At 41.1% G+C, this 15,222-nt stretch overlaps 1 protein-coding gene across 6 annotated transcripts; it reads left to right on the top strand.

The window, feature by feature from the left end:
* The first annotated feature begins 329 nt into the window (after positions 1 to 329).
* On the top strand, positions 330 to 14,812 carry TRPV1 (transient receptor potential cation channel subfamily V member 1). 6 transcript variants are annotated; one of them, XM_009672965.2, is made up of 17 exons: positions 330 to 2,324; positions 2,644 to 2,825; positions 4,875 to 5,190; positions 5,784 to 5,950; positions 6,273 to 6,425; positions 6,829 to 6,969; positions 7,498 to 7,796; positions 8,450 to 8,626; positions 9,169 to 9,333; positions 9,614 to 9,709; positions 10,334 to 10,404; positions 11,112 to 11,277; positions 12,015 to 12,081; positions 12,514 to 12,830; positions 13,419 to 13,546; positions 13,782 to 13,897; positions 14,463 to 14,812. In XM_009672965.2, exons 3-17 carry the CDS (start codon positions 4,889 to 4,891, stop codon positions 14,627 to 14,629), a joined length of 2,532 nt encoding a protein of 843 aa, XP_009671260.2. In that variant the 5' UTR covers positions 330 to 2,324; positions 2,644 to 2,825; positions 4,875 to 4,888; the 3' UTR covers positions 14,630 to 14,812. The 6 variants fall into 6 exon arrangements, with proteins under 6 accessions (XP_009671260.2, XP_068766533.1, XP_068766532.1 ...); XM_068910432.1 differs by having other exon boundaries at positions 330 to 1,489; XM_068910431.1 differs by having other exon boundaries at positions 330 to 1,377; positions 2,194 to 2,825.
* The last annotated feature ends 410 nt before the right edge of the window (positions 14,813 to 15,222 follow it).

A 15,222-nucleotide genomic window follows, 5' to 3' on the forward strand; every position in this document is an offset into this window, starting at 1 on the left:
ACTATTTTTCTTATTTGGCAGTGTGTAATTATTTTATGGGGTTTTTTTTTTTGTTTGGTAGAGAGGATCAGGGCTTCTCTGGAACAGTCAGAATTTGTGATGAACAGGAGGAGGTAGCCAACTCAAAGTTTTATGGAAGTCTAATCCTCATCTCTTTGAACTGTGATTTTACTTTTGAGCCCAATCACAATTATCATTTCTGAGAGATGATCCACAGAAATGATTTGCTCTTGAAATACAATGCCCAGGTATTTTAGTGTATTTGATTTGAAGGTGTTTCTGATTCTGCCCTTCGTGTATTGTGCCATGTAAGTGAGTTTTAACATGGTAGACTCTAACCCATTTTTAGTGTTGAGTATTGATTATGAGACTTCCCTTAGAATTTCTAAGTTTTTATCTCCTATGCTATGCTCTTAAAATTGATTTCTCTGCCTACTCTTTATTTTGATATAAAAACATTCACACTTTATTTGTCAGTCTGAAACAAGATGGATGTATGCCTTTTCTTGCTCAGATGAGATTGGGGAGTAAGACAGTTTCATGTCATCTGGATGCAATTTCTTTACTGAGAGCATCTATTTCAACTGAAATATGGATGTATATTTTCATTTTACACATTAGCAACATCAGGACTGCCTCATTTTCTTAAGTGAGAAAGCTATTCTGAGTTCTGAGACCTGAATTACAGAGATGGATTAATTTCCGTTTCTCTCCAGACTCCCTCCATGCATCTGTTTCACGTGGTGGTTATAGAACTATTGGCATAAAAGGAATTGCAGACAAAGTGTAGAGTAGTTGAAAAATTTTGTAAAAGGTCTTGATTTTGTTATGTATATTTTTTCCCCTTGTTGGTTGTTATAAAATATTTTGGTATCAGCAGATCTGTTTTCATTTTTGTTGAATAGCTGTGGAAAGAGCTGATAACACTTTTCCACCATGGTACTGCAGCTGCTGTTAACCATGAAACCAAGCTGTGTCCATTTGCAGAAGCTAGTAAAATTTGCTCTGACCTTAGGTTGCAACGGTCTCTAGTGCTATTAGCAAAGGCAAGACTATCTCTGACCTGCAGACAAGCCTTGGATACATCTTTAAGATCTCTAGCATAACTACTGATATTTTTCCATTTGTAGAGGTGGAGAGAGCTCTTAGCAGGCAAAAACACTCTCAAGCACAGAAGTCACGCAAAGCCTACACACTCATGTGTGGGTACATGGATGCAGGCCCAAGAAAAAGGAATGGTTTTTCTTCTTGTTTATTACTGTCCAATTCTGATAGGCGTTCACATCTCCTAACGAGCTCACACCTTTAAACCAAGTCTCTCCTGAGATGGAATATGATACCTCAGACAACCATTACAAGAGTCACAGGATGCTGCTGGTAAGAGGGAATTAACATCTTCACAAGAAATATGAGTCAAGGAGGCTGATGAGGGAGGCATCAAAGCTCAGGAAACAGCAGAAAGCTTCTAAAGTGTGCGCATCAGACCATGGTAAGGCTGAAAGGAATCGAGTCCAGGAATGGGAGAAGAGGGGGAAGGAGCATTTAGCGAAAGGGATCAGTGAGAAGCTTTGAGACTGAATGAGGAAGACCCTTTGCTGACCCATATAGTTCCCTTACGAGCCCTGCGTTGCAAATGGTGAAGGAGTTAATCATAATATTGAATCAGATACTCTGCTCAGCAAAATTCCAGGAGCACCAGACAAGGATCTGGCGCACTGCTAATCTATATTTATGCATTAATAAATAAGCATTTTATTTCCTTTGAGTACAATACCATAGGGTGTTTTAAGTAGTATAATTAGTTCACTATTAAATAGGCAAATATATTATTTTTTTATAGGTGGCAAGACTAGAAAGATTTCTTATCCTGTAGTTTGACCTTTTGCAAAACGTAAACAAATTTCATCAAGTAATTTCTTTATCTAGCCTCAAACCTCAGGAGCTAGATGTTTGCAGCCTCTAGCCTAACAACTACAGCTTATCAGCTCAGCTTGCTGGAAAAGCTGTCTCTCCAGCCTCGTCTGTGGCAGAGAGATCCTATGTTCGTGACATTTAACAACATTTGACACAATTCTTCAATTTTTTTAGGGGACAGAACCAGCACAGATGAGATAAGATTTTTTTTTTTCCTAATGTTGCTAACATTTTAATGTTTTTAAATCTGTTACGTGTCTATTTTTAAATAAAACATAGTAGGAACATGGAATGATAGAGTGGCCTTAGGATTTTCTGTCATTGGGTTCTCCTTTAACTGTTCAGAATCAATTTATCTTTAAGATGCTTGGTGAGGTTTTGTGGCAGCCACCCAAGAGCCTCCAGAAAAGGTAAATGATTTCAGAGACGAGCTGTGGCATATTTTAGAAAGTTTTGCAAAGTGAAATGAAGCAGTTGTGTTGTTTGGTGGGTGGGGTTTTGGGGTTTGTTTTTGTTTTTGTTTTTTTGCAGCTTGAGTGTATTTGCAAAGAGGAAATCTGAAGAGGAGTGTCCATTACTAAATGTAATTAGGGGAGGGAAAAAAACAATAGCAATATATTGCAATTCTTGTAAAAAGCTTTACTAAACCCCTGGGAATAGCAGCTACTAATGCTTCTACTTCCAGAATTGTTCTTGATGATTTTATTACTGTGTTCCCTGTTCTTCTAGTGAACTTCCCTTGATTCTAAAAATCATCAGTGCATAGAACAATTTTGTGGACAAATGAAGTGGAGAAGCAAACTGTGGTCTTTTTGGTCCAGGCACCTAGGAGAAAGACTCTCTGGCACCAAATTCCTGTAGATTCCTAAGACTGGAATATTTTGCGGAAGACAGGATTTTTTGCAATATTCGTAAGTTCTTCATGTATATTTGAATAGCATGCTTGTTGGTTGTTTGTATGCTCTCTTTGGTATTTATCATTAGTTGTGGTTCAGTCAGATACTTTCAACAACAGTATTTCCTTATATCTCATTTTATAGGTCAAACTTTGATGTACATAGGATTCAAAGAGTCCGAATAAGTTATGCATGTTTTCAGGTTAGAAAATCTTTTTAAAATAATCCTTCCACAGAATTTTGAACGTTATTTCCCTTGCAAATTTCATACTCAGGAGGAAAAGTGACTTTTTCTTGGTTATCAAAGATGTTACCAACAGGCTTTAGAAACAAAAGCACATATAATGACTAAAACAAAACTGAGCAAATTGCCAGGGAGCCAAGATTAAGTCTCTTCTGCTTTTTCTTTTATTGCACCTATTGCACGGAAAATAAATGATTCAGTTTTCCACAGCAATGTCTCTTGATGTTTTTGGCTTGATCCACTGTAATTTAATTAAGACTAAAAAAAAGAAAATTGTATGTGGCTGTTTTCAGACTTTTTTTTTTCATTTTTTTATAACTCTATTTTGATAGCTTCTTCCAAAAATTAATTGTTCTGCAGTATTCTTAGTATCAAATTCCAAATGAAAATATTTTTTCTATTCATAATTTCTTACTTATAGAATAATTAAGATAAGAAGATACTACGTTAGTCTTTCAGAATGCTGCTAAGGTTGCAAAGAACGTGAAAGGTTGGAGAACACAACAAGTTAAACTATTGTTATTAGTATTTCATCTGTATTATGCTGATTTGCTTCCAGTTACTTTAAATGTGGAAGTTTGCAGATTGACGTTTTCTTCCCATGTACGTTATTCAAAATTATAGAAAATGCAAATATATGACAAAAGTCTCATTCCCATCACACGTGCACAGGAAAATGTAATTGTGCCTTAGTGTAAATATTAATTAGTCCCATCGAACTGAAAATCTGGCTTTAGTGTAATAGAAAGGTTTATGGACATTTCCTCAGAATACTTTTGTGAAGAGCAACAGCTTGGAAGCATATTTGTGACGTTGTTTTCACACCGAATGTAGAGAGAACGTTACTGACCACTGCAATTTGTTTATAATTGAAGGCCTTTTCAAGATTTTGTAACATCTCTGTGTTCAAAGCAGTAAGATTTCCAAAGCAACCTAGGGTTTTTCTAAGGCTGTTCAGCACCCTCTAAAAGCCAGGTATGCAGCAGTTCAAGTATGATGTTGTTGCTGTCTGCACTGATGGACTTCCAGAACATTTCATATTCTGTGGTATGAAAACCGACGTTTGGCTGTTTAAAACAGTTTGACAGGACAGCAAAAAAGTCTCTGCTCTGTCTTCATTATTGTGTATTTGTTAACTTCTATCAAATTCTTTGTGGTTGTAAATCAGACAAAATCAGAGCTGTGGTCTTACAAGGATCTCTTATCTGTGGTAACGTTTTCCTTTCTGTTTCTGTGTCTCATGTCTGAGGTGACACTAATCTACCAAGAATCATACAGCCCAATTTTCATCTGGTACTGTAGTAACTCTGGTAAAGTCATTAGGTGATAATTTTCCTACATGCAGGAAATCCTTTGCGCTCATCAGCACCGAGATATGTTTGTGGCACAAAACTCTCCGTCAGGTTTTTTTCATATGCCAAATATATTCTTGAAAATATCTTGTGGCACAGAACAGTTAGCAAATAGAGAAGAAAAGCAGGGGTTATTCTGTATTGGAGGTTGTCCAGGGTTTAACAGCGATGGCAGGTATACTGGAGGAGGAGGAGGCCCTAGTTTAAGCAAAGATGGCCAGCTCTGCAGCCTGGGGTTTTGCTGTCTCTGTTCTGAAGTGGGTAAAAGCAATGGGGAGTAACGAACAATGTGGGAATAATGACGTGCCAGACTGCTCCAGCTCTAGGCATAGTGACTGTGTCCGTCTGTCTGTCTTGATTCTGGGATGAGAGCAACCATTGTGCTGTTTCTGGAGAGTAGCCCTAGGAAAAAGGGGGCACACAGCCTTGTAATGTGCTGACTTGAGGTGTTTGTGCGGTTCCTCGCAGACGGCCTGCTCGTCATGTCTTCCATTCTTGGGAAGGTGAAGAAGTTTGGCAGTTCTGACATAGAGGAATCTGAAGTGACAGAGGAACACATGGATGGGGAGGACTCCCTGCTGGAAATGCCTGACAGCCTCCAGGGTACTCTCAACACCAAGGTGCAGCCACCCAAAAGCAACATCTTTGCAAGACGTGGGCGGTTTGTGATGGGGGATAGTGACAGGGACATGGCACCTATGGACTCCTTATACCAGATGGATCATCTGATGGCACCTTCTGTCATCAAATTCCACGCCAATTTGGAGAGGGGGAAATTTCACAAGTAAGTTTGCCTCGTAAGATTTGGTTGTAATGGATGCAGTTTGACAGTTTTAGGCTGTGTATCTTAGTGCAGCATTTATTCTCCCCACATTAGCGTGCCCGGTATTCAATTCCATTATTTTCAGTGCCACAGTAAGGAGAATATCCTGACACATTAACTAATACCCTGTAACTAATACCCTGCTGTTACATCTAAAAGTGATAACAGGTTTTGGCCCTTGACATCTCTGTGAAAATTCAGCCAATGGATACCTCACTCAAAATTAGCGACAGGTCTTAGTAACCTACTTGAGACCGTTTAGCCAATGGAAATAACTCCAAATGAGAACGTGGGAGTTCCTGGCCCCCAGGCCTGTAGTTACTGTCAGACTTCAGTACTTCCTGAAGTATTGTTCTCAACTTTCAGCAACAGAAACAGAATTTTATCAGGACAGTTGCCTGCAGACTTTATGATCTTGTAGACTTCATAGATCCATCTAGACCAACCAGTAGTGCTTTCTACTTCAAAAAAGCAAATGAAGCATAGTAATTTGGTCGTTTATAAACGGTCTGCTTAATACCAGTCTTTAAGTAACTGAAATTTACCTTTGTTAGGCTCCTATCTACTGATTCCATCACAGGCTGCTCAGAAAAAGCTTTCAAGTTCTACGACCGCAGAAGGATCTTTGATGCTGTAGCCCAAGGCAACACAAGTGATCTGGACGATCTGCTGATATATCTTAATAGGACCTTGAAGCATCTCACAGATGATGAGTTCAAAGGTACCTTTTAGTGTCACACACCTTCAGTTGCCCTTGTCTTCTTCCAGTAGTGCTACTGAAATGGAAAAAAAAAAACCAAACCATCATCATGTTAAATGCAAAGTAACTGCAGAAGGACTTCTAATAGCCAGTACTTCTCCCATTAATAGGACAACCTTTGATTGCAAGGTTGCAGGAGAGTTTAGAAAAGTTTGAGAATTTTTCTGTGGAAACCCCAAATGGGTTTTCTTGTCTTTTCAAAAGATCCTCAGAAACTCCTGCATGCCTGGGAGTCATGGCAGGTTTGTGGTCATTTCCATATATCTGTAATCTTTTGTTACAGAACCAGAAACTGGGAAAACATGCTTATTGAAAGCCATGCTGAATCTGCATGATGGGAAAAATGACACCATTCCACTGCTGCTGGATATTGCAAAGAAAACTGGAACTCTGAAAGAGTTTGTTAACGCAGAGTATACTGACAACTACTACAAGGGTAAGAGAAACAGCCAATACAGTGAACGCTTGCTGATAAGGCTGAAGATAAGCAGGGCCCTCAAACGGTCTTCTGCATGAGGCCTTCTGCATGAGGCCTTCTGCCTGAGGATGCAGCATCCCAAAGTGCCAGCATCTGATTAACAGTCAGTGCGTTTGTGGCAGGGCAGTATTTGGTTAGACAGGTGCAATATTATGCCCTTTCTGATACACAGTGATTTAACAGCAGGTTCAGAGAACTTGCATTTGCTCTCTGTGCCATCATACTTATTTAACTCTAGAACTTTTCAGCGTGCAGAGCTCTCAGTTCCACCCTCGTACATGGAGCTGAAGGAATTGTTCCTGAAAGCTGTCAGTCTGCATTACATGTTATAGATTTCTGTGTCTGATGAGCGTCTCTGTAGGCCAGACTGCACTTCACATCGCTATTGAACGAAGGAACGTGTACCTAGTGAAGCTCTTGATCCAGAATGGAGCAGATGTTCATGCAAGAGCCTGTGGGGAGTTTTTCCGGAAAATCAAAGGGAAACCTGGCTTTTATTTCGGTAGGAGTGAGTACTGTATGCGCTTTATTGATTGAGTTATCCATATCATTATCACAGGTACAAAGCTATTCAGATAATATTGTTTATGTGGAACTGGAGGCCCACAAGTACCAGATGGGTTAAGCCACTACTCAGTCCAAACACTTACTCCCAAAGGCTACGATTATAGAAAAAACCTGTGGGATTTACACAGTTGGATCTGATGGTGTTTAGCGTCAGCTTGCTGTCCACATCCCTTTGCTTTCTGAGCTCTATAACCTTTGGAAGGTTGTAACCTTCTGCTAGCCCTCCTTTCAGTGCTTTTGTAGGCAGCCGTGATTCTGTGGTGCTTAAGTTTCAGTTAAACCAAAGAAAACGCGATTCGTTAGAATCTATCTCAAAAGTTGGTGCTAAATCAGACAAACTCGCCTCTCTCTCCTCACGGTTGAAGATGAAAACAGCTTGATCTGCTTTTTGTTTGTGCACGTGAGGTAATACTTGCACATGTGCTGTGCTTTTTGACCAGTCATTCCCATTGCTTACCCACAGGGGAGCTGCCTCTGTCCCTGGCTGCCTGTACCAACCAGCTCTGCATTGTGAAATTTCTCCTTGAGAACCCCTACCAGGCAGCCAACATCACTGCTGAGGATTCCATGGGCAATATGGTCCTGCACACACTGGTGGAGATCGCGGATAACACTAAGGATAACACCAAGTTTGTTACCAAGATGTACAATAACTTATTGATCCTTGGTGCCAAAATTAACCCGATCTTGAAGCTAGAAGAACTCACCAACAAGAAAGGGCTGACACCATTAACTCTGGCAGCCAAAACAGGAAAGATAGGGGTAGGTGGGCGCATGTGTGTCACTGTCCCCATCGCTGCATTAAATTATGGAGTACTTACAAAACATTTGCCTACGACAAATTTTATGACTGCTTGTTGCATGGGCCTTTTAGTTCATAGGACCAGATGCTGCAGTTCAACATGCAAAATTGCAAAGTCCTAAAGGCTACGAAGTGTGTGTCTATGGATGCCCAGCTGGCGTATTTATATACTACCAGTACGCAAGTGCCAACCAAGGTGGAAACAGAAAGCAGGTCTCGGCAGTTATCTGAGCTACTAAAGGCATTGTACTTTTGACCAGCTAGCATAACCCACCCTCTAACAGTTCCTGTTCACCATGAGTGCAAACTCAGAGATGTGTAACAAACGTCTCTGCGTTGCTCTTTCTGTTCTGAAACAGATACAGTGGCACATTGTAAGTGGTAGAGAGCAAAGAGATGGGCTTCCTAACATATTCTTGTTTTTCATGCCCCAGAACCCAGTGAGAAAATTGATAGTTTAGTTGAGATTTTGGTCTCTGCAGTCCTCCAGTGAGTTGACTTCAGCACAGTTAAACTAGGGAGAAGAAATTAGCCCTGCCTTTTTATGGAGATGCTGAGGAACTTAAACTCTACTAGCGCTGAAATGTGGATTGTATTATTCTTTTGCAATTAGATTTTCGCTTACATCCTCAGACGAGAGATCAAAGATCCTGAGTGCAGACACTTATCTAGGAAGTTCACTGAATGGGCCTATGGACCTGTCCACTCATCTCTTTATGACCTGTCTTGTGTAGACACATGTGAGAAAAATTCAGTGCTTGAGATCATTGCCTACAGCAGTGAAACACCAGTGAGTATTCACCTCCTTGGCACTTTCTTCATGGGCTGGGGGACTGCTCCGGAAGAGCTCTGTATTCCACGTGATGCATCTTTTTGAAGAGCTTCCCTTTCTGGCAGAGATATGCAATGTTATGAGAGCGTGTGGTGTGCTAATGTCGCTCAGTGCAGTCTATATTCCCTTGGGCTTGGAGGGAGTAGAGCTGGTTATGCACAGGAGGGTTGAAGACTCTTGCCATCCTTCTCTGGGGGCTGTGTCATTCCCTGCCATTTCTTCCTCCTTCCTGCTTCCCTCTCCTGTGAGGAAGCAGCTTCTAGTAGCTAGAGCAGGAGACTGGGTAGCTGGAACGGTTCCAGCTGTCCCTAGCTCTGCTGCCAACTCAGCATACCACTGTGGACAAGTCAATTTGCCTCATTTCTATAAAACAGCAATCTCCTTTCCTGAGTTAATGGGTATTAGAGGGAACGTTTGCTGAAGATGAATATCACCTGCTGTTTTCAAAGGCCAGTAGATACTGGTCGTGTCAAGGTTCTCCTCTTTGTCATTCCACTCAGAACCGGCATGAGATGCTGCTGGTGGAACCCCTCAACAGGCTGCTGCAAGACAAGTGGGACCGCTTTGTCAAACATCTATTTTACTTCAACTTCTTTGTCTATGCCATGCACATCATCATCCTCACCACAGCTGCCTACTACAGACCTGTGGTGAAGGAGAAAAAGGTATGTTACTCCTCTCACATATCAGGGGAATCACCCAGTGTATGATATCCCAGGTCTGCCTCCCATTTGGAAGTGTGCTCCTAAGTTCAGTTTTCCTTCTTTCCTAAAGGTAGGAAGGAGATTTTGACCCTGCTTGCTTCCCAGCCCTGCCCTCTTTCTGCAGCACATTTAGAAACTTAACTTATGCCACAGGAGATGTAGTTGCTTTCAGCTGTTGGCAAGGACAGGTCTTTCCTACCTCCAGCTCTGCTGAAGATCTCTGTGTTCCTGTCTTACACAGCCTCCCTTCACGTTTGGTCACAGCACTGGGGAATATTTTCGACTGACTGGAGAGATCCTGAGTGTACTGGGAGGTCTCTATTTTTTTTTCAGAGGGGTAAGATATTTGAAACTTTTCCTTTGTGCTGTTTGGGTAGCTATAGGTGAGAACCAAAATCACCTTTCCAATTCATTGGAAAAGATTGCTAGGATAATCCACCTCTTAGTCAAAAGCTACAATTTTTTTCCTTTGTCTGAGCAGGAACTCTCAGATTACTAATAAGCTCTCAGGTACGGTTTTACCTATTGCATGAAAAAGAAGAGCCTAAGAAGTCAAGGAGCCTTTGGGTAGATATCAGTCTGGCCAAAGCTTAAAAATGGCATGTTGCAAATAGCTAGGTCTACATTAAAAATTACTTGTCTTGGCTTAAGGCCAGTCTGCTTTCTCTTGGCAGCCAATGAAGAGTGTACGCTGAATACGATGAGATCGTGGGTCCTCAGGCCACTGACTGAACGGTTGTTGCCTTCAAAAGAGGCCCCAGGTGTCAGAGAAACCTAGTGCTATCAAAAGAGTCCTCAGTGGACGTTGCACCAGTGTCATTCTTCAGCTATTCTTGTGAGATACTGTATAGGTACCCAGTCCAGGGGCTTGTTGGTGCATTCACGTGGGATATTTACTCCCTCCTTGGATGCAAATTTGGTATTCATCCCCCCCCACCTTTTTTTTTTTTTTTTTTTTCAGATACAGTATTTCGTGCAGAGACGCCCATCATTCAAGACGCTGATAGTTGACAGCTACAGTGAGGTTCTTTTGTAAGCTCCAATATTTTTGCTTGCACTTCAGCATGAAACAGCAGTATGTGTGATATCTGTAGCTTTGGCTGAAGCCAGTTCTAACACATAGAAGCTTTGCTATAATTTCCTAGGACCTTACAAAACAGTTGACAGGGGATGTTGTAGAACTCGAAAAAGTGGGTCTGGATCAGTAACCTCCTTTGGAGGTAAAGTAAATGAAGTGCCAAGAAGTTCAGTAGCTGGGTCATGTAGCAGAGTTAGGAATAGATCTCCAGGTTAAGTGACCTGTGATCCAGTGTGTGCACTGGATGTGCAAGAGTACCCCTATTCCTAAAGGGAGCTTTGCTTCTCCACAATTTGGACCTTTGCCTTCCCAGCTGGATGGCAACTAAACAGGGCAACTTCATGGGATGGTACAGTGGTCCATAGAAAGAAAGGGAGTGCCAAAGAAATGCGTGTATCTTCAGGCACTTTGTTTCCCTCCAGTCACAAGGAAGAACAAGAATGATACTACGGAAGTTTGTATGTGGGAAATTGAGGAGTTTGCCAAAAAAATTTTAGGGTTTGTAGAAGGGAAGGAGTGATGGGAAGAGAAGAATTGTCTGCCGAGGCTCCTGTGTGTTTTGGAGAACCCCTGATTCTGTTGCATGCGTTATGGTTCTCCTCCATTCACACTACCCATGGCTGATTCAGCACTCTGCATTCAGACTGTGCTTATCTTTCAGCTTTGTTCACTCCCTGCTCCTCCTGAGCTCTGTGGTCCTGTACTTCTGTGGCCAGGAACTCTACGTGGCCTCCATGGTCTTCTCCTTGGCTCTGGGCTGGGCTAACATGCTGTACTACACCCGTGGCTTCCAGCAGATGGGCATTTACTCTGTCATGATTGCAAAGGTCAGTCCAGTGAGAGGGTAGTGAGGCCAGCTGAGTGCTCAGGTCAGGAAACTCTTGCCAAAAGCCCCAGGAAAAAAGTGTCAGTATATACCTCCAGCATGCCGCTAGGAAGGCTCATATCAGTCAACTACACTCAGCCATTATTTCCTGATCAAAGATGTGACATTTTAAGTCATGTAGAAAGAACACCTATTTCTCATCCATGCACTTTATAACAGTCTTGATACACTGTATTAACCTGCCACGCTTCAAAATAACCCTATGGTTGGGTAGAAATGGATGTAAGAAGACTGAGAACAGTGCAGGTTTTGTCTGGCATGAAATAGCACAGCTTTCTACCAGCTGGAAGTTTCCTTGGGAATATTTAGAACATTACAAAACAGAGCAACTAGCTAACAGGCAGTAGTAGGCTAATAAAACTCTAGATAGGATTTAACCAACTAGCCCAAGAGAGGAACAAAGAGGCAACTGTCTTAATGTGGTTTATATTCATGAAGATGAAACTATTTGGCATGCATGTGTCTTGCATATGTGTGTAAACTGTTGCATAAATAATGGAGGAAAATGTTTTCTGTATTAAAATTGATTAACTCAGCTGGATAAACAACAGTTTAACGCACGAACAGCAAGTTCACAGCAATTGCCTTCTTGAGCTGAAGCAGTATGTTCTGCCAATTTTTGTTGCAGTTTATATTCAAGTTTTAGGAACATAAAAATGTTCTGTTTCCATGTTGCAGATGATCCTTAGAGATTTATGTCGCTTCATGTTTGTCTACCTAGTATTCCTCTTGGGATTTTCCACAGGTAATATCATATTTGGAGTTAATTTTTGTTATCTTAAAGAGTCGCGGAGAATTATGTGTCAAGTGACTTAAATTTTTGGTTTTTTTATCAACTGAAAACTAACAAATTAACCTCATTACAAAAATGCCTTCAGAAAACAATGTACAGCAGTTTTGTAGTGCTTTTTATCCCTGGGCTTCAAACTGCTTGGCAAAACTGAATAAAAAAACACTCATCCTGCTCTATACAGAGAAAACTGAGACAACATATTCTGAGAGGGTGTCAGCTATGGGGAATATTTTATAGAGGAATTTCATAACTGTAACTGGGGTAATGCCCCATAAAGATACTCTGTCTTATCTGATGCCCCGATGCTTGTTTTCACTGCAGTGGAATTATGATCTCAGATTGCATTTTTTTCATCTTGCTTATATGGTTCCTTTTTTGCAACAGCTGTGGTGACTTTAATTGAAGATGACAATGAGGGGCAAGATACCAGTAGCTCTGACTATACCCGGTGTTGCCATCTGAAACGAGGCCGCACATCCTATAATAGTCTGTATTATACCTGCTTGGAGCTTTTCAAGTTCACTATTGGGATGGGGGACCTGGAGTTCACTGAGAACTACAGGTTCAAGTCTGTATTTGTCATCCTTTTGGTTCTCTATGTCATCCTTACATACATCCTCCTGCTCAACATGCTCATTGCACTGATGGGGGAAACTGTGAGCAAAATTGCACAGGAGAGCAAGAGCATCTGGAAACTCCAGGTATATTGGCTCTGTGAGGCTGCTATCCTAGAAATAAAGAGTGTGGGGAATGATAAGAAATTTCACAGTTTGTAGGAACTGGCTTATTTCTAAATAACAGGTTTCTTCTTATTTCTGATTTACTTAAACAGATCCAAAATAAGTAAACTGATTTCTTTTCCATGCATATTTGATCTTTTGCCTGAGCAGATGTTCCCAATGTTACACAGATGTTCAGAATTTAACAAAAGAAGTACTTTTTTAATTAGAGTTATTTGGGCTTTTGATGATGGAAAATCCTGATCAGAGTATGAAGACAGGGATTAGGCAAGGGAAAAAAAGGAAATACCATATTTTCCAGAGTCTCAGACAAAGCCACATCAGCTTTTGTTTTGGGTAAGAAGGGGAATTTCACGGTTCGAACCACAGGGCAGTAATTCAACATTTTAAATGACATATTTGTGGAGGTAATGATTTAGTGATGGATATGATGCTTGCTCTAAGACGATGATAATGATAAAAGCTGAACGTTGCCTTTATAAAGGCAGAATTCAGGACTTCTGTGATTTGAAACAGCAGCTCCTCAGTGCTCTTTCTTTTACCTGGTAGAGAGCCATCACAATCTTGGATATTGAAAACAGCTACTTGAACTGTTTGAGGCGCTCGTTCCGATCTGGGAAGCGAGTCTTGGTGGGGATCACACCTGATGGCCAAGATGATTACAGATGGTGCTTTAGGTAATCTGTTTGTGTGTCAAATGAACAACAACACTGAGGTATTTGAAAATGGGTAATGGGAGGCAGAACTTTTCCTTTGGGACCCTCCTCCGAACAGTGATACATTAACACTGTCTGCTGTCTGTTTCCTTGGTCAGATCTGAGGCCTGAGAGGTGACGTTATGAAATATAAACTCATCCTGAAGTTGTCTGTTGATCCTTAGAATAGATGTTGCTTTTGTCATTCTCTCCCCAGAGTTGATGAAGTGAACTGGTCCACGTGGAATACTAATCTGGGCATAATCAACGAAGACCCTGGGTACTCTGGGGACCTCAAACGAAATCCCAGCTACGCTATTAAGGCTGGTCGAGGTGAGGGTTTCAGGGATGTAGATCCTAGAATAGGCTACACAGTGATGACAGAAGCAGCACAGATTAATTTTTAGAGGGCAGTCAGTTTATACACTTACTAATGATAATGACTGTAGCTAAGTTAATGACTTTTTCCGTCAATGCAAAATGTGAAGGACTAAGTGGACTCATTATTCACTTAGCAGTTCTGCTCTTTGGAATAAACGCCCCCATGGATTCTTCATCCTGATTGTAGATTTTGGAAGGCATATAATGAGAGTAAATACTGAGGAGAAGGGCAGTGTATGTTGGCAGCCAGATATCCAAGAAGATACCTTGGAGGCCCTAAGCCCTCTAGTTTGGGAGCTCAACACCCAGCACAGAAGTATTCAACCCTAAGATCAATCTCTGCTGTGCTTGCTGGCTCAAATATGGAAAAACTGTGGAAACTATGGGGGGGGAAAAACCCACAGAGCCCTTTCTTCCTGTTTCTTTCTTCTTTCATCAGCTTCCTATTCAAACCACTGGTACACTTTCTTCTGTTTCTGTGGAGGGGGAAAAAATCAACCATTCCTTTCCTTTTTAGTTTCAGGGAAAAACTGGAAAACATTGGTTCCGCTTTTAAGGGATGGAAGCAGAAGAGAAGAGGCACAAAAACTACCAGAAGAAGTAAAATTAAAACCCATTTTGGAGCCTTACTATGAGGCAGAAGACTCCGAGGCATTGAAGGAGTCACTTCCAAAGTCAGTGTAATTGTATTTTGTTTTTAGAAGAAGGTGGTTATTCTAGTTGCCTGTGTTGGTACTTACAAGCGCAGAATTAGAGCACTTCATTCGTAAGAACAGGGATTTATGGAAAAAGGTCAAAGGACTTAAGAAATTACTGTGTGCAAGGACTAGTTATGTATGCTAAATAAACAATTTGTTGTTTAAGCTCATGTCTACATGGTTATATTTAATATTAATCTGCAAAAAAATGACTATTTAGCACTTGGTTTAAATTTACCTGGCAAGATATGTGCATGTAGTCTCATAAAGTGTGAGAAACACTTTGCATAGTTGTTTAAAAAAAAAAAAAGGGGGGGGAGGAAATAAATTGAGAATGTCCCACACTTCAGAGCTTGCTGTAAGGGAGTGAGCCCTTTTTTCCTGCAATTTTTCCAGTTTTGATCTTTCCTTTACTCTTTCAAATTGCTCTCCTGCATTTTCATCGCAGATACTGCTTTCTCTGAGTCATCAGCGGTTATTATGACATGAAGAACTGTGTTTCCCAGGGAATCTTGGGAAGAAGATTGCATCATTAGCTGACAGGAGCTTCACTAAGTTTAGCTAGTTGGTGCAAGTGGC

Source organism: Struthio camelus, chromosome 16 (genome assembly GCF_040807025.1).
Source record: "Struthio camelus isolate bStrCam1 chromosome 16, bStrCam1.hap1, whole genome shotgun sequence".
Lineage (NCBI taxonomy): Eukaryota > Metazoa > Chordata > Aves > Struthioniformes > Struthionidae > Struthio > Struthio camelus.